The 19,865-nt window shown below is 43.1% G+C and overlaps 1 protein-coding gene across 2 annotated transcripts in view; it reads right to left on the minus strand.

The window, feature by feature from the left end:
- The window catches only part of LOC144821810 (uncharacterized), a 336,838-nt gene that overhangs the window by 191,059 nt on the left and 125,914 nt on the right, over positions 1-19,865 (minus strand). For both annotated transcript variants that reach the window (XM_078678984.1, XM_078678985.1), the window contains exon 2: positions 7,468-7,553. In XM_078678984.1, coding sequence (XP_078535110.1) covers positions 7,468-7,528 — 61 coding nt within the window. In that variant the 5' untranslated portion in view covers positions 7,529-7,553. The remainder of the gene's footprint in view (positions 1-7,467; positions 7,554-19,865) is intronic.

Below are 19,865 nucleotides of genomic sequence, written 5' to 3' on the forward strand. Positions count from 1 at the left end.
GAAGTTGCTGATAGTGGAGAGAACAAACTTTTTTTAATAGAGACATGATCAAAGGTTACTGTCACGTTCTTGGGACAAAAGTAGATACAATGGATAGATGACATAGGTGGGTGACAACTGAAAAGGGGGGATCTAGAGTACAAGAGTACAAGATAAAATGGATATGGATATGGGGCAGGCATGCTTAGGGGACCTGGAATTTGGACTTACTTAACTTCGCAATTTTGTCAATGGGGTGAGGTTGGAGAGTGTAGAAGAGGGTATGTCATGACCATGGTCAAAAGAGGAAATGGTAGCTGTAAAGGAGGCATCAACATATTCTATTTCATCACAGAAGAAATCCACAAATTGAAGAGGTCCTGAGTGTGAAGACCATTTGTTGTTAGGCAAGCAGGGGAACATATACGGCTATTATAAAAAATGCCTTGGATGTTTTGTTGGCAGTGGAGATATGGGCTGCTTTGTAGGATAACTAACGTTTTAAGTGTTTAAGTAGAATAGCTTTGTAAGATTTAATTGAGGGCAGGTACACATCTTTAGCATCGCTGTTGTAATTAGTATGCCATTTCCTTTCCAAGACTGTGTAACGGCATTTATATGAAGCAATTTCTGTACATTAGGGAGCAGAGCGTTTTTATTTATTTATTTAATGCGATTTTATATAGCGCGAACATTACCCGAAGGTGTCAGAGCGCTTTACAAAAGAACCAGTTGCGATACATAAGGACTTAGGATTACATGAGTTACATAAAAGATACAAACAGAAAAAATTGCAAATGTACAAGTTGTAAAGTCACACAAGGAAGAGATACAAACAGAAAAAATTGCAAATGTACAAGTTGTAAAGTCACTCAAGGAAGAGATACAAATGGATAAACTCTAAGAATCACATAGGAATGGTAGTGAGTAAAAGGTCTACTACATATACTTAATGGGGCTATGCAATTTACTGTTGATATTCAGGTGTTATAGTTAGCATTATTTCTCTTCAGCAAGTCAGTAGGTGAAGGTAAAGACAAGGGGCCTTATTTAGATCTTGGCGGACAGGTTACACAGCGGTGACGGATATCCCGTCTGCCGAAATATAAATACCATTATATGCTATGGGATTTATATTTCAGCGGATGGGATCCCTGTGACTGTTCTGACAGAGTAATCTGTTTGCCAAGGTAAATAAATCAGGCTCTAGATTAAAGTAGCAGATAAGGAGCCAAAACGGACCTTATTCCAATTCCTCAAGAGAATGAGGAGTTAAGGAGCCCTCTTGAACTTGTCAGATATGCACAGAAGAATACTATTAAATGGGATGGCAAAATAGTCTGTCCACACTAGAGGTTCTGGCAGAGAAGCAAAGATCAATTTGGGGTGGGAATAAAAAGTCTAGAAGGTGTACAGATGGGGGACTGAGAGCAGACACCAACTGGGAGAAAACAAGGACATGACAAGAACAGATCAGGGAAAGTTTACTGATGCATTGGCACAATGTTATAACCTTCATATATTTTGTATTCTAGGTATCAATTTCGAATTATATATGTTCATTTATTCATGTACCTGTTTCAAATATGAATACATATGTATTCATGTTGTTATTCATTGCAGCATGATAATTCAGTTTGCTTGAATATATTTTTCAATGTTTGAAATGCTTTTTCAAATATAATTTTTAACTAATTAACAAAGTTTCATAGAAGTTGACTTCTTGATTTCCTAGGTATTGTTTTCTTAATAATAAGCAATGTTTCACATAATGTAAATACAGGGAAAATTTAGAGGGGCTTTTCTACTAATTGTTTGTTTTTCAAATGTTCAACAATGCTCAAATAGAATATATAAACTGGAACAAAGCATTTTTATTCATTACAGAGAAAATTCAGTCCAGGGATACCCATAAACACCTTTCCTTGCTGAAGGCTCATGAGAAAGCACGTCATGGCCTCCACTCTGCTTATCTGCCAACTTGAGGACATAGGCATTTTGACACATAGACAAGAGCAGCAGCTGCCTTGTCGTTACTGAACATTATTTCCATTGTTCAGGAAAAGTATGCCGGTGAGAACCATCTATGAAAGGCCACCTTTGGACCTAAGTTGCACTTAGGTAGCCTAGGGAAGGGGAGAGGTTGAGGGTGTTAATATAAAGGAGCTTTATGATAATCCCATGCTGTTACAATATTTTTTGTTGAGCTGCCTCCTAACAAGTATCATTGCCACTACCTTGCTTATGTTATATAAAACGTACTGATCGTATTGTGTGCATTGGAATAGGATTTCGATTTCAATAATATATACACCAAGTTTCCTCGTGTTCTTGAGGATGCCCATTCATTATGAAACAGAGTTTGAGTTCCACTAACTATCCCTATGACATTTCACAGGATGATCAGTCTCTAAAATGCACCTCAGTCAAGTAATGCTGAGTAAGTTGCAGTGTGGATGCAGTCCACTGGGTACTGTGGCTCTCGAGTGCATATAGTTTGAGTCTTAAGTGCCAGAGGGACTAGAAAACCCATTTCTGGGCCGTGTTCTAGAAAGAAATCCAGAACAACCATCAACAGGTGGACAATGTTTACATTTACAGAGGACAAATAGGGATCAACAAATTGATGAGCTAAAGTTGGAGTCAGACCTTAGGGGACAATGGACGAGAGCCCAAGTAAACGAAATAGATGATTTATTAAGCAAGAATAAGTTTTCAACAATGGAGATCAGGGATAAAGGAAGATCTTTGATAGAAATTAATTGCTTATTGATAATAGCACTGTCACTGCCTTGTTTGTGATGGCTGTTATAGGGACAAATTATCAAGGAACCGCGTCTCTGTGATAAAGAAAATATTAATGTTTAAGTCTATAATTAATTTGTGGATCTCAGACGAGTATTTAGCCAATGAGTTGACATTTAAGAGGTAGTAAGAAAGATTGTAGCAGGCAGGTGGCATGCAATAGACTGAAGAGTGCAGAGTGAACCGAGATAGCTATTGTGAGATTCAGGTATGGGGGTGCAGAAGAGTTTGTCGAGTTCATGTGGAGTGGTGTGGAAATCAAGGAAGGGAGCATTGAGTTAAAGGAGGAAAGGAGGAACTCATGACTGTAGTACAAGGCAAAATCTCTCTCCAGAAACAGCCTTTATTTTCTTGTGACCCTGCTCTGATTTAATCTTCTTTTACCTCCTTTCAAATTGTGGCTAAAGGGCAAGTATTTAGGGTCGCCCAAAGGACAAAACCATTCAAAATAACAGTTGAACCCTGCACAGTTGCATGTATGAAGAAAATCTTCCCCTTTCTCACAACAATCATAAAGCCTATCGTTTCCCAGCAAGATGTTGGCAAGAAATGAAAGTTAGAAGACATGTACAAGAGTACATTGAACAAAGTCTTACAATTCACAGCAAGGAATCAGTGCCCCTTCCTGGAAGGGAAACAGAATTTGCCCTGGAAAACATTGGTGAAAAGGTTCTCCTGTTCCTTGCCTAAAACAAGAATTCAGTCTTGATTTTCCTCAACCATCGAGCATGATGCACATTGGAATGGATCTGGTCCTTGCTCCCTAACAGAAACTATCAAGGATTATGCTAGAGCCAAGACGCCTGAGCTCAATTGTGCGCTTTAGAAATTTTAAATCAGATTATATATCACCAGCTCCCCCCTCGCTGCAATCAGTGCCGCCTTCCGTTGCACTGCTGCTAATGCTGTCCCTGCCCTGAGAGGGTCATTGCCAGGCAGCCTGCTCCATCACTCAGCTTCTGATCTTAACTTTATTTTATTTTATTTCCCCTGCCATTCCTTGGTTGGTGCCTGCCAGCACTTGGCAGTTTCTGTGCCATTTTTCTCAAGTATTTCCCACCACCCCTTGCCCTTGCCTGCCATCCCAGTGCCCCTCCCAGGACCTTCTTACGGAGGCCACAGCATGGCCATGCAGCAGACGCGTACTGCGGGTGTGCCGAAGACATGCCAAAAGCAAGCCCATTTGCACCCAACAGTGTTCGGACGCGCCCAGCAACAGGAACCCTTGCCCTCTGGACACCTACAGGTACTTCACTGCAGACCTCTGAGCCCTGGACCCCGTATGCCGCAACAACTGCTACCTCGCATCGCCTTGTTACAAAGCAGGACCATTCATTTCCCACTGATGTTGGTTAACCTGCAACATAGGACCACCCACCTTTTCACAGAAACCCGTGCCACTCCCACCCCACTGGCCGACACCACAACACATTATACACAACAGGTACTTAAATCAACAGAGTCACTCCAAATGACTATGTCATGTTTTCACTCTAAACTTGAGGTATCCAAAAGATATTGGGGACAAGCCGCATTGCGGCATGCAACCAAAGGCATGTGTGAGAATCTTGTCATTCTGGCTTGGCACGAAGCTTATGTCTTACAGTGTTATGAAATGAGCACAAGGCAAGCACCTTGTTTGTTTGCAGTGACCAGTGGCGGTGAGGCTATAATTAGTTTGGTATAGGAAAAACACATCATTGCGCACAGTAGTTTTGTCTGAATTCCCTGAATTGGCTGAATTAATGAATTCAGTCTCTTTTTTAGTTGGGTATACAAAAAGGACAACAAAAGACAAGTATAGGAGCCTTTCACCTCATTTCCTTGCATGGCATGCAGGCAGTAAGTAGGCCGAGAATAGCTAGGCCCTGCAAAAGACCATGGACCAGATGGGCTTATGAAACTGGTCAAAGCATGTTGGCAAAGAAATAAGAAGGATGAATCATTGTACTTCACCTAAATTCCCTCTTATACTCATTTTCAATCACATCAAGTTCAAGTTCAAGTTCAGAAATTTGTATAGCGCAGTACTCACCCAGAGGGTCTCAAGGCGCTTATGGGAGGGGGTGCATTATTTATCGAATAGCCAGGTTTTAAGTTCCTTTCTGAAGGAAATGTGGTTCTGTGTGAGGCGGAGGTGAGTGGGGAGAGAGTTCCAGGTCTTGGCCGCCAGGTAGGAGAAGGATCTTCCTCCCATGGTGGATCTGTGGATGCGCGGGACTGCGGCAAGCACTTGGTTGGAGGATCTTAGTTGGCGGGTTGGCTGTGTAGAAGGACAGTCGTGTGTTGAGGCATTCGGGTCCTAGTTTGTGGAGGGCCTTGTGAGCGTGGGTGAGGAGACGGAACGTTATTCTCTTGTTGACGGGAAGCCAGTGGAGGTCTTTCAGGTGGCCGGTAATGTGAGCTTGGCGAGGGATGTCCAATATGAGCCTGGCAGATGCGTTTTGGATGCGTTGGAGTTTTTTCTGTAATTTGGCTGTGGTTCCGGCGTAGAGGGTGTTTCCATAGTCCAGTCGGCTAGTGACCAATGCGTGGGTGACCGTCTTTCTTGTTTCGGTGGGGATCCAACGGAAGATTTTTTTGAGCATACGGAGTACGTTAAAGCAAGAGGATGAGACGGCGTTAACTTGTCTGGTCATCGAGAGGGAGGATTCTAGGATGAAGCCCAGGTTGCGTGCGTGGTCTGTGGGTATGGGTGCTGTGCCCAGGGCCGATGGCCACCAAGAGTCGTCCCAGGCAGAAGGTGAAGATCCTAGGGTGAGAACTTCCACTTTGTCTGAGTTAAGTTTTAGGCGGCTGTTTTTCATCCATTCGGCTACTTCTTTCATGCCTTCATGAAGATTGGTTTTGGCGGTGTTAGGGTCTTTGGTGAGGGAAAGGATCAGCTGGGTGTCGTCAGCGTAGGAGATGATGTTAAGGTTGTGTTGTCATGCGATGGATGCGAGGGGGCTCATGTAAACGTTGAAGAGGGTGGGACTGAGAGATGATCCTTGTGGTACTCCGCAGATGACTTCGGTGGACTCAGATTTGAATGGGGGGAGTCGGACTCTCTGGGTTCTCCCGGCGAGGAACGAGATGATCCAGTCCAAGGCTTTTCCTTGTATTCCGACGTTGCTGAGGCGTTGTATGAGGGTGCTATGACAGACTGTGTCGAAGGCGGCGGAGAGGTCGAGTAGGATGAGGGCAACTGTTTCTCCTTTGTCCAGTAGCGTTCGGATGTCATCGGTCGCTGCAATGAGGGCGGTTTCTGTGCTGTGTTTGGCTCTAAAGCCGGACTGTGAGTGGTCGAGGGAGTTGTTGGATTCGAGGAAGGCAGCGAGCTGGCTATTGACGGCTTTCTCAATGACTTTGGCAGGGAATGGGAGGAAGGAAATGGGGCGGTAGTTCTTAAGTTCAGAGGGGTCAGCTGTGGGTTTCTTCAGGAGGGCACTGAGTTCGGCGTGTTTCCAGCTTTCTGGGAAGGTAGCGGAGTTGAAGGAGCAGTTGATGACATCACGGAGATGGGGTGCGATGATGGAGTCTGCTTTGTTGAAGATGTGGTGAGGACAGGGGTCGGTTGGCGAACCTGAATGGATGGAGTTCATTAGTCGGACGGTGTCTTCAGTGATGATTGGGTTCCAGGCGCTAAGGTTGTTAGAGAGCGGTTCGGGTTTGGAAGTGGGTGGGGTGGGCTGTTCTTTCGAAATATTCTTAAATTTCGAGGGTAACCTCTTAGAAAAATAATTTTATGGGGTTTACCCTTAGATAATTTTAATACTGGATCCCTGCTTATGTCCAGAAAAACAATTTGGTTGAGTAGGGCAGAGTGGTATTCACCTTCTCTGGCGTGGAGAAGACACCTATGATGAAGCATGCCACGATAGGTTGTGGGTAAGGAGTCTTCTCCAATATCCTTTGGATGCCTTACATTTATATGGAGCACTATAAACATAACATGATAGAGTCATTTGGAACGACTCTATAAATTCAAGCATCTGTTGTGATTTCAGTAAAAAATGTATGCCTATGCAAATTTAATGGCCATTTCAATGGGAAATGTTCTGAAAATGCGCTATTGCACCATGCTTTAATAATGTATTCACAACAGTGTGCTCCAAAATGCGCCACCAGCTACATACCACATCCATACCTCTCTTTTGCTGAATGCGCATGGCTCATTTGCTACACTTGTGTAATGCTTGAGTTTTTCACAATCCCTATGAATTCAGATAAGATTGATGGGAGCACCCGAGTCTGAAATCATTTCAGCACCACTGCATCTAATGAGGAAGCATATAATACACAGTGTCGTAATTGTGAACTTAGCTGAGGTAGTTCGATTAATGTGTGACAAATTGTGCATAAGGTTTCATTGTTTATGGCAAGGCTGTGACTGCTCAATTGGCTTTTTCTCATTAGGGCTCCTTTAGAGGTACCCTGCAAGTTTCTCTTCAAGTTTAAAGTTTGGTTATCCTTTAAAAATGTGTTTTTAGAGGCTCATTCCAATTTAGAAAGGTTAGCAGTGCATGCATTTATTTCAGAATTTACATTGGTGATATGCTTATTAGAGTTTGATACACAGTCTGCGGGGAAACGTTTGCCCATCAATTATAACATGCAACATGCAAATTACTGGAAGACCATGCATTTCCATTTTATGGTGTTTTGTTGCTCCAGGTGCATAATATGGGATATATATATTACCTGAGTCATAAGTGTCTTCTATTGGGCCTCTCGTCCATGGAACCCCTTGATTTGTAGACATATTGGTCGGTTGCCAGAACTATTACCTGTTTTGATGTAAAACGTACACTGTTAGAATACATGGAAACTTAACACAATTAAATGATAGAGACAGAAGTAGTTGCGCATTCAAGGGACAGAGGTTTCTTTCTTCTAATATCTGAAATGGTGTAGTTCAGTGGTTCCTAACATGTGGTACACAATTGTTGTACAAAATTAAATCATATTCAAACTGATAAATTAAAATGAATAAAGTATATATGAATAAAGAAGCAACATTTCAAACTGGAAAACGTTTTCTATATTTGATTGTGAATTACACAAAATACTGCAATATTTGAAAATGCATTTGGTGTATACCTATTTTTGTGTTTTAGTGTACTGTTCTGAGGTTCAAATAAGAGCAATTGCATACACCTGGGATCCTTGGCATCCACAAACAACTCAGTAGGGAGTCCCAGGACTCCAGTGATGATTCAATGGGTTCCACAGGAGTCAAGATGAAAGAACCACTGACGCAGTTAAATCAGCATTCAAAACATACATTTTGCATATCATATGAGCGTAGGTAGGTGAAAAACTTATCTTTAAATGGTCTGCCCACAAGGCCTCACTGAACATTGTGCTGGGACAGTTGGCAGCATATTTGGGAAAACAACTTTTATATTCTAGCCACCTCACTTAGGGACATGTTAGCGGCTTAGTTGGGCATTGTTTATATTCAAATGGAATTTCTTTAGGGTAGGGAGAAAACACTTTTACAGACGTTTAAAGGGTTTAAAGGACTACCTGTATTGCAGCTTCTGGACTATTTGTTAAAGTAACTAGTAAGTGCACTTCCTATAGCAAAAGAAACCTAGTGAACATATTCCTGATTGACTGGCCAGGACATCTCAACGAATCTTTGGCCTTCATTAAGATTGGTCCATTATTTGGTGTTATATTTATCACATCAACACAATTGGAGCTATAGGGGGAGAAAAAGCCAGGCAGCCCCCCGCTCAGCGCACTGTAAACGACGATAGGCCCGACTAGATTTGCACACCTAGTACTGCAAACTCGACACTGGAGGGGTTGCCCATATTTTTTAACTCCCTCTCAAGAGCGATCCCTATCGCTCTTCAAAGTGTCATGGTGTGTCAATTTACAACAGAAATGTCAAACTACCATCATAGAACCACTCCCACCCAAAGAGGAAAAAGTGTGAGAAAGGAGAAAAAGCACCTCACAGTCGTAACACCAAGGGGGTTGCTGACTGGTACTCACTAGCACACCCACTTATCATCATCAGTTACTTTCTCTCCATACAAGAAAAGAAAGTGTGTGTTCTATCGTGAGAATCTCAAACAACTGAAGAAAAGGAGAAGGACAGTAAAAACTAAGTGTAAATGAACTCTCAGTGCATAGTGTTGTTACAAGTGCCCACTGAACCCCTGTGATAATAAAAATACAATTCTCACCATTAAAAAACTGTAAAGCTTACTAGCTTGAAGTAACTAGCTGGGGTATGCCCAGATTTGGGTTCCGTGCTCACTACACCACTGGATTCAAGCTAGCCTTGCTGATGAAGAGTAATGCCCTGAAACCGGTCCCAGGATGCGTGTTTCTGGTCCAGGAAGGACCTGGCTTGGCAGTTTGGGCTGGACTGTTTCTGCAAGGAACAAAGTCAAGAATTATTTGCATACGGCTGGGTCTAAACTGGGGAGGTGTAGTGAGCAAAAGAATGATGGATTAAACCCAGATCATTGTGACTGGGGGTGAATGTTTGCATTGTCCAGCATACTGTCCATCAATTGTTTATTTTACATATGTTGCCCTAAGTTGGAAGGGTATGCCCAGACATGGGTCCCATGCTCATTACACCACTTGATTCAAGCTAGCCTGGCTGATGAAGGGTGATGCCCTGAAACCGGTCTCAGGATGCTTGTTTCCGGTCCAGGGAGGACATGGCTTGGCAGGTCGGGCTGGACTGTTACCACAAGGAACAGGTTCACGACTGATTTGCATATGGCTGGGTCCAAACTGGGGTTGTGTTGTGAGCAAAAGAATGATGGATTAAACCCAGATCCTTGAGACTGAGTGTGATTGGTTGCATTGTACAGCATTCCGTCCATCAACTTTTTCTTTTACATATGTTGCCCTAAGTGGGAAGAATATGCCCAGATGTGGTCCCCTGCTCACTACACCACTGAATTCAATCTAGCCTGGCTGATGAAGGGTGATGCCCTGAAACCGGTCACATAATGCTTGCTTTCAGTCCAGGGAGGACCTGGCTTGGCTGTATGGGCTGGACTGTTCCCACAAGGAACAGGGACAAGACTGATTTGCATATGGCAGGGTCCAAACTGGGGTGGTGTGATGAGCAAAATAATGATGGATTAAACCCAGATCCTTGTTCCTGGGGGTGAATGTTTGCATTGCCCAGCATTCCGTCCATCAAATATTTCTTTTACATATGTTTCCCTAAGTGGGAAGGGTATGCCCAGACGTGGCTCCCATGCTCACTAAACCACTTGATTCAAGCTAGCCTGGTTGATGATGGGTGATGCCCTGAAACTGGTCCCAGGATGCATGTTTCCGGTCCAGGGAGGACCTGACTTGGCAGTTCGAGCTGGACTGTTCCGACAAGGAACAGGGTCAGGACTGATTTGCATATGGCTGGGTCCAAACTGGGGTGGTGTGGTGAGCAAAATAATTATGGATTAAACCCAGGGGTGAATGTTTGCATTGTCCAGCATCTCGTCCATCAATTGTTTCATTTACATCTGTTGTTGTGTATGGCATTCATTTTGCCCCTAAGGGCTGTGACTTTTCTTCGTAGGCTGAGAATAGGATCCTGTTTTGCTTTTTTCAATTCTTTCTCTAACTCTAATCTCTCCTGGGTCCTTCGCCTAATCAACTCCGGGTTAACTGCTATACACTGGCCTCTGAGTGTTCCCTTAAAGGCATCTCGGTTGATAGCTTACAAGGTGTCCTTAAGATCTTTTAAAAGGAATTAGGCCTTATTAGACATGCACCATTCATCAGGCAGCAGGTGATCCCTTGTGTTAGCTGCTGGAAAAAACAGTGTTTGTATTTTGGGGGGGCAGCATCCCATGCTAGTGTCAGTATCACTGGGGCGTGGTTAGACATAGTGTTGGGATGTATGGAGGCACCCTGAAGTGTTGGAGTCAGGTTTTTGCTCACAAACATATGGTAAATGCTTGAGTAAGACCAATGTGTGTGAGAAAAGAAGGTGTAGTCCCTTTGTGTTGTGTGTAGCATGCACCATAAATCTATTAGGCTCAAATATTAGAGCTCCTTTTTCAAGGCTTGGGAAACGTGCTTGATGCTGCCCTGTGGGACTATCAATTCCTGTGTCCCATGTCAGGTTAAAGTCTTCCAATCGAAAAAATGTCCCCATAAGCAAGCCCCACCAGCCAGGATAAGACCGTAGATATGAATGAGGCTAGGTTGGCGTTGGGTACGTAGAGAGAGAGACAAAGGTACATAGGCACCGGGTGTAGCCAACCCTTGACCATGATTATCCAACCCTCTTTATCCAATTTACTTCCTTCTGGTGGAAACTTCAGGGAGCTTTGGAAAAGTAGAACCACTTCGTTATGTTTAGTTTTTGCTGATGGGCAATAAGCAAGGGGATAGGCCTTGTGTTACAGCCGATGTTCCTCTGTTCTTCTTATATGAGTTTCCTGTAAAGCACCTTGATTTTTTGGGTGTTGGAGGAGCGCTTCACTTTTATCAGGGTTGATACAGAAAAAAGGTGCTACAGCACTACACTTGCTGGCAGACCAAGTGTAAGATAATGAGAAACTGTTACAAATTAGTCAACTTGTTAGTGCCGTACGCTGTTCACTAGGTGCTAAGACCCAAGTCTCACTTGAGACTTACAAATTCTTAAAATATAAATCAAAATTAAACCATATTTATAACATTATTTCATGTTAATGTATCATTCTTCATTACATACTAATACATCAATCACTTTTTTAAATTTCACAGTTTGTATTCATAGATGATTACACACTTTCAATCATCAGCAGTGTGATTACATATATTTAGGTACATACACAGTAATACAAACATTCATATTTGTGCCGGATGCATTTCGGGACATTGGAGTCCCTTCCTCAGGGGTAACCTATGAAGAAAGCATATTGTTACCATTCATAGTTCACAACTTAAATGCATTATATACACGAAGACATCAATTCCCAAAAGACCACACTAACATGGTGCTTATAACTTCAAAGAATGGTGTGCTTCAAGAGCAATCAGGCAACTATTAATATACAGATCTAAACATAATTCATGAGTATAATAATGTACTTAAGTGAATATATCCCATTGGACTTCACTCTGTATCTGAATAAAATGTGTCATCACCCCTATAAGTGCATAGCCAAAAGTAGATAGAGAAAATGGTGATAAAACCAATGATGATACACCTAGTGTGTGCCTATGCCCTCTTGAGGGATGTGCACTCGCGGTGTAAACGGACAGATGAACCTTTATAAAAGAATAAAACCAATTCAGAGTCATGCTACCCGATACGTAAGAACAACCATTGCATGGCTATGTAATAACCACGCGCACCTGTGCACTCAAACTTCCCGTAAGGAACAGATGCTGTGTAAAGTGCTGCAAAAGAGACCAACATGACAGAAGAGAAATCAATCGGCCCAAAATGCCAAACAATTAGTACTAAGTGATGAGTTTCGCATGCTCCGCTTACCCCAATAGTCCAAACACCGTGGATCTTTCTCCAGTGCTGCCAAGAACTCCCGGTCCTATACCAAAAAAATTAATAATATTTACTAAGTTACCACCTGTAAGTGACCAACTCCACATTCTGTTATGTAAGTGAATGCAGCCAAAAGGCGCACTTACTTAAATAGCATACTCCACTGCTCTCCCGTCGGCTTATATAGATACAGTCGAGCCTGTAAACAACACAATATCCTAGTTAAACTGGGCGCTTCAATAAGATAATCCAAAATATTACCTAAGCCCTCAGAGTGGCCCGGTCCGACACTTACCGAAATGTGATACTCTTATTCTTCTGAATGGATTCTGATAATGTCCATGGTGCTGAACTCAGTGTTCGTTCCCAATAAACGTGACCGGCTAAAAACATAGAAATGGGACTATCGCCATTCTGAAGCAGGCGCCATCTTAACACTGTTAACTCTGCTGAAATTGCCCAAACTGCTGCGTCTCAGTCTGATGTCCTGATATCGTATCGTGTTCACAGTGTCCCATACCACTATTAATATTTCTTAAGACCTAATAACTAGCTCTATAGCGGTCCCTGTTAGGTAAGTAATAATCACATAGTGGATAATCCTGAATAAAAGAGTTAACAAAAACTAATAATAACAGTAGAGAGATACGGAATGTCATAAGGCACCCTAACCATATTTGCGTGGATATAGGCCTCCACTAACCGTCAACAATAATTGGTATCACGGTTGGATCTGTGAATCCCAATGGTTACAACTAACATATTAACTGTGCAGAAGCCCTATGATACTAGATCCTTATGGAGCTGGACATGCAAGATGCCCCTAAGAATAAAAATAAATGAAGATAGAAGAAAAGAAAAGGAAAAGAAAATTGTGTTGCGCTAATCCCATCACCAGAGTGGATCTGTAATACCCCCCACCTTCATTCGTAGGGGAATGCCACAACGGTCCCGTTATATGTACTCTAAGGGCATCTATGTTGGGCTCATAAATTTTAGAATATGTGTTAAGTGATTTATAGAAAACAGCTCATATTCAGGCGATCATTAAGACCTGATGGCATCATTGTTCCAAGACTTTTTATCCAAAAAACTTCTCTGCAAAGCAGCGTTTTGGTGATGTCGATTCCGGGTCATGGTATTAACCTTTCCACTAGCTGAAATCTAAGCTGTGATATATTGTGTTTAGTCTCCTCCCAATGAAGAGCTAAACTAGATGTTGTACTTTTTGTCTGTATTTTGCTCTCTGGTTCCGTGATCCGCACTATTAGTTTCCGCTCCGTCTTGCCAACATAGGCTTTTCCACATGGGCATTTAATGCAATAAACAACATTGTTGGTGTTGCAGTCACTCGAATGATATAACCGTATTTTCTTGCCTGTTGAAGGATGGGTTAGTATATTCCCTGTTATTACATTGCTGCAGGGATATAGTTGTTACACTTCATGGTACCTCGCATGTTGGTTTGGATGACTGGCTGCTTGGTATGCCAATATGGTTCTTAAATTCATGTCCCTCATGTATCCAAACAAGGGTTTTTGTTTGAAGATGTCGTTGACATTTTTCTCTTGTACCATTAGTTTCCCTCTTTGATTGATTGATGATCCTTTTAATCGCTTGTGGGGAACTAGACTGATGACACGGCAGTTTGGGCAATTTCTGCAGATTTGACAGTGTTAAGATGGCTCCTGCTTCAGAATGGCGATAGTCCCATTTCCATGTCTCTAGCCGGTCGTGTTTACTGGGAACGAACACCGAGTTCAGCACCATGAAAATGATCAGAATTAATTCAGAAGAATCAGAGTGTCACATTTCGGTAAGTGTCGGACCGGGCCACTCTAGGGCCTTAGGTAATATTTTGGCGCCCAGTCCTAACTAGGATATTGTGTTGTTTAGCCGGCGGGAGAGCAGTGGAGTATACTATTTAAGTAAGTGCACCTTTTGGCTGCATTCACTTGCATACCAGAGCGTGGAGTTGGTCACTTACTGATGGTAACTTAGTACATATTAATTTTTTTGGTATAGGACCGGGAGTTCTTGGCAGCACGGGAGAAACATCCACGGTGTTTGGACTATTAGGGTAAGTGGAGCATGCAAACCTCATCACTTAGTACTATTTGTTTGGCATTTTGGGCCGGTTGATTTCTCTTCTGTTATGTTGGTCTCTTTTGCAGCGCTAAACACCGCAACTGTTCCTTACGGGAAGTTTGAGTGTACAGGTGAGCATGGTTATTACATAGCCATGCACTGGTTGTTCAGACATATCGGGTAGCATGGCTCTGAATTGGTTTTATTCTTTTATATAGGTTCATCTATCCGATTACACTGCGAGTGCACATCCCTCAAGAGGTATCAGTCATTGGTATATGCACACACTGGGTGTATCATCATTGGTTTTATCACCATTTTCTCTATCTACTTTTGGATAAGCACTTATAGGGGTGATGACACGTTTTTAATCAGATACAGAGTGAAGTCCAATGGGATATATTCACTTAAGGACATTATTTTACTCATGAATTACGTTTAGATCTGTATATTAATAGTTGCATGATTGCTCTTGAAGCACACCATTCTTAGTAGTTATAAGCACCATGTTAGTGTGGTGTGTTGGGAATTGACGTATTTGTGTATATAATGCATTTAAGTTGTCAATTATGAATGGTAACAGTATGCTTACTGTGTAGGTTGGCCCCTGAGGAAGGGACTCCAATGTCCCGAAATGCATCAGGCACAAATATGAATGTTTGTTTTACTGTTTATGTACCTAAACATATGTAGTCACACTGCTGATGATTGAAAGTGTGTAATTATCTATGAATATAAACTGTGAAATTTTTATAAAGTGATTGATGTATCAATATGTAATGAAGAATGATACATTAACATGAAATAATGTTATAAACATGATTTAATTTTTGATTTATGTTTTAAGAACTTGTATGTCTCAAGTGAGACTTGGATCTTAGCACCTAGTGAACAGAGCATGTCACTAATAAGTTGAGTAACTTTTAACAGTTTTTCCTGTAATGCTATGATATGTTGCCTTTGATCTAGGAGGTATTTTCAAAGTTTTGATGCTTGGAGGGGGAATTAAGCCACTTCATATTCCACATGAATAGTGTGAGCACCATTTTAACTTAGCTAATACTGTTTAGCTTCAGGGGTGCTGCTACCTGCCTAGCCCTTTGGTGTTCCCTTCCCCTTCCCTGGTCCCCCGCTGTCGCTTCACCAGTGCCTCCCTCCCCTCCATGTATGTCTCTTTGATAAAGGATAGACCCCGTGCACCCATAGTTAAAACAACAAATACAATTTAAAACAGAACATTAAGGGTCAACTTGACCCAACATCTTGTGACTTATACCAAGAATGTAAATTATAGTAAGCTTATTGTAAACGTATTGGTCCATAACCACTCATGGCGAGATTTAAGATATTATATTCAAGTCACTTTCCACCAGATTGCTTCAGGAGAGTTTGTGGGTAGGTGCTCCCCTCCCAATTTCCATTACTCCTTTGTCTACTCTCTACATGACTTTTATTACACCTTCTAGACATCAAGACTTCTGTGGCACCTAGTTGTGTCCCAGTCTCTTGGACTTTCTTGTTGGGCCGGCCTAAACCTTGAAGAACGTTCCTTCAATACATGGTCAGTATTTGCCCTTTTGTTTACATCATGTGCCTACCTTCGTCTGCGCCAAGTCATTTTCTCTTTTGTGTCTTTGACCTTTTCTGCGTTTGCCACCGCTATCCGCCGCTCTACTTTCCGGATTTCCCTCCTGTTTTGTGGGAGGGCCTTTCATCGTCCATTTCCTCGAGAGGTGGCAGGCCGAAGAGCTTGGCTGCTTCTGCATATGAAGTGAAGTTATAATGTATATTTTGCAGGGAAAAAGCAACTCCAAATGGGTATGTCCATCTGTATTTTATATGATCCTTTCACAGTTTTTTTGTGACTTGACAAAGTTGTGGCCGGCATGCCAGTGTCGCCTGGGCCACATCTTGGAACAGGGAAGGCGTGAAGCCCTGAAAGGTTATCTCCTCCTTTGACCTTGCCGCCTGGATAATTGCCTTTCTCATCTTGAAGGAGTGTAGCTTGGCCAGCATGTCCCTAAGTCTTCTATTTCCTACTGCTATTGGAGGGCCCATCCTGTGGACTCTATCTATTTTTATTGTCATGCCTCCAGGGCCAAGAACCTCTTCAAACAGGCCTAGGATGAATGCCTCTAAGTCCGTTCCTTCCGCTCCTTCCTCCAAATTACGTAGTCGTACATTGTTCCTCCGAGACCTGTTCTCTAGGTCCTCGCATTTTAGGATATTGGCATGCAATTGCTCCTGAAGCGTTTTTGTCGTGTTTGTCACCTTTGCGTTCCTGCTCTTGTATCTTTGATTTTACGTCTAATGTGCGGGTGCCTACTGAGTCAATATCCTGCTGCAGGGAAGTGAGTTTGCCCCGTATGTTGGAGTGCAAGGCCTCCATGGAACCTGCCTGCCTGCTTTGATTTCTTCTCCAAAGCCTTTCCTAAAGTTTCTTAATGAGGCCAGCAGTTCTTCTTTAGTGAGGGCCATTCCTACCTCCTATCTTTCTCCCGCCGTCATCCCTCTAGTCTCCGTGGGTGAGAAGTACCTGGAAACTCTATTCGTCTGAGTCTTTTTGGGTGGCATAGAGTCGGCGGTACCTGCTAGGAATCCCCTCTGGAGTAGGGCGGGCCACGTCGTAGGCTGGACCCTCGTCATCTGGGCTGGTCGCCCTTGCCCTGCGTCATCCCTGCCTCAGAGGTCTCTACCCAGTCATGGCTCTGTGAGATATTCAATGTGTTTGGAATTTCTGTGCGTCACTGTGATTGTTTCCCTTTGAATCATACTGGTTGCCGTGTCCCCATACTTTCCAGGATGACTCTGTTCCCAGGCTCTGGGGCAACCCGTGCTAGGTCGTGTGCTCTGATCTGGCTGGTTATCTTATTAGTAGGTCTCAGTGGCCTATTCTCTCCCGCTCTGATCCCTTCTCTCCCATTGCACGTTGTTTGGCATAGACTGTTGCTGCTATCTTAGGCCATGCAGTTGTTTTCTGACCTTTCTGCCTCCACCCATCTGCCAGTGGCAGTAGCCCCACCCACAGGCCCTTGTTTGCCACAGTCACCAGCTAGATTACTTCTGGGTCTGCCTCCAGGTTGTCCAGACAGGTGCCATGTTAAGATTAGGCATGGGGGATCCACGAGTTAGCGCTGGGAAAAAATATGTGGAGGCCGTATTTCTCTGTGCTGGTAGTATTGCTCGCTTTTCTCTAACCGACTCACCGGCTCTTGGATGCCTGCTGTCGTAATCGGGTCTTACCTGGTTGCCATTTTGGGGTAGGCGCCAGCTGCCAAGTGTCTTCCGGGGGCCCGCCATGGACCAGGGGCTCATCCACTTCAGCGCAGATATGACTATCTGCCGGTAGGTGGATTACCTCTATGCCCTCAGTGCTGATGCCTGTCTGTACCTGGGGTCGCACAGAGCCAGCGGCCAGTGCTTCTCTCCGGCGTCGCGTCTGCTTCACTGACGCATCCATGGGTCTGAGACTCTACCTGGGGGAGGTGGGCGCCACTCCACACTCATCACTCCATTCTTCACTGTGCCGATGTCGGTTGGAGGGCACTCGGGTGCTGTTGTTACACCGTCTTTGGGTCTCTACCATCTTTCCCTGTACCGAGGTGGTCTCGTTATCCGTGGGACTTGAGAACCCGTTGTGATTCTATCGCCAACGCTCCTCAATTGCTCCTCTCAGGCTGCTTTCTATTTTCCCCAATGTATCTGGGCTCTTATCAATAACTGTAGGGCATAATTTCCCTCCAGTGTACTTGATTGTGTGAAATTTCCGATATTTTGCTGCAGAGCCTCTATGGATTATGTCCGCTTGACCATCTTGGCTGGCCATGCCCCATCGTAGAATAGATTTTTCACCTCTTGGCTAGCTAATACCTCATATCATACCCCTAATATTGATATCTTGTGGGATGAAAGCACCACCAAAGCCTTTGCATTCTTGCACATTTACACACATTGTAAATGTACTGCCATTTTGTATTCGGATGTTCAATGCATATTTAGCCTGGTTCTTCAAGCAAGCATATCTTCATTTTGAAGTTGGCATTGATGAGCGAGAAATTGCGATTGATTGAAGTCAGCTATCTAAAATACGCCACTGTATCACCTTCCAAATATCTACAATATTTCCAAAAGAAGAGCTAGGTACCTGCTCGTTAGTACCTATTTTAAGTTACAGTTTAGATTACCTGTTTTAATCTCTGTTCCCTGCAGTATAGAACATGTATAAAAGAAGAACAAATTAAGTGAATTTAAGGTTATATGTTTCAATGGCGCAGACGGCAAAGCACTGGTCCATTGACACAGCAATATATGAAAGACAGGAAGCACCCACCAAACCAACCTGAAAACGTCACTTCCTGCTTTAGCCTCTGATAGAAAATGTTTCCACTTATATCATTTTCATCAGTTCAATATGTTTTCACTGAAAGCACCCATTCATTCATTCAAGCCAATCTGATGAAATAAGGCTGTTGTCTGACCCCATGTGCCAGAGAAATGAATTTCAACAGACCATCTACACAGGAACTAGTCATCCACCTGAGGACCATGCCTCCAGCAATAAATGTTCTTGCTTGGATTTTCCTCAGTTCATCTCTTGTTAAATGTGAGAAAACAATGGACCACATATGAATATGACTACTTTTTCACCCATCAGTGACCTCTTCTTATCGCAGGCATGTGAACTTCAGAAACATTTTATTTATGAAGGTAACTTTTCACAGTTAGTTATCATACCAAGAATGGCCTCTGATTAACTTTAAAAATGGTGTGGTATGAATACCTTTCTCAAATTAGACCTACTTAGCAAGCAAGTTAGGTACACTCACACGTTCGACCTCCTTTAGGTGAGTCCAGAAGATCTCCCCCTGAGGAAATATTTTAAGCTAACAGGCCAAATGGTGGATTTTACAGCACATTTTGGAATAAACATAGCGAAGCTCCGGACGTTTTGAAGGGGCATCATTACTATAACCCAACACTTTTGAAGCATACCAGACAAGACTATCTGCCCAAGAGGTGTTGAGATGATCTCTGTCTCTCCACTCTCTCTCTCCACTGTCTCCCTCTCTCTCTCCACTCTCTCTCCCCACACTCTATCTCTCCACTCTCTCTCTCTCCACACTCTCTCCACTCTCCCTCTCCACTGTCTCCCTCTCTCTCTCTCTCTCTCTCTCTCTCTCTCTCTCTCTCTATCTAAAAACATGTTTCAGAAAAATGGTGGCAAATAAGTTGATTTTTTAAGGATGGTAGTTCCCTTTCACTGTTGGCTAAAGAGATATGTGAATCACAGGCAGTTACGAAAATCTGGTGACGCATGATCAGTCTGTCGTTTTTGAAATACACACAACATTTTACCTCACTTCATTTTCCATCAGTTTATTGATGGATTCCACCAAAGGTGCCATAAAATGGCACTGCACGCACATATGCATGATTGGCATTGGCAGAATGTGCATGCATCCTTTTATGCATATTCATTAAGGGCTGCACCCACGCTGTGCATAGACAATGGTGGAAGTGTGGTACCACA

Source organism: Lissotriton helveticus, chromosome 2_2 (assembly GCF_964261635.1).
Source record: "Lissotriton helveticus chromosome 2_2, aLisHel1.1, whole genome shotgun sequence".
NCBI classification, from domain to species: domain Eukaryota; kingdom Metazoa; phylum Chordata; class Amphibia; order Caudata; family Salamandridae; genus Lissotriton; species Lissotriton helveticus.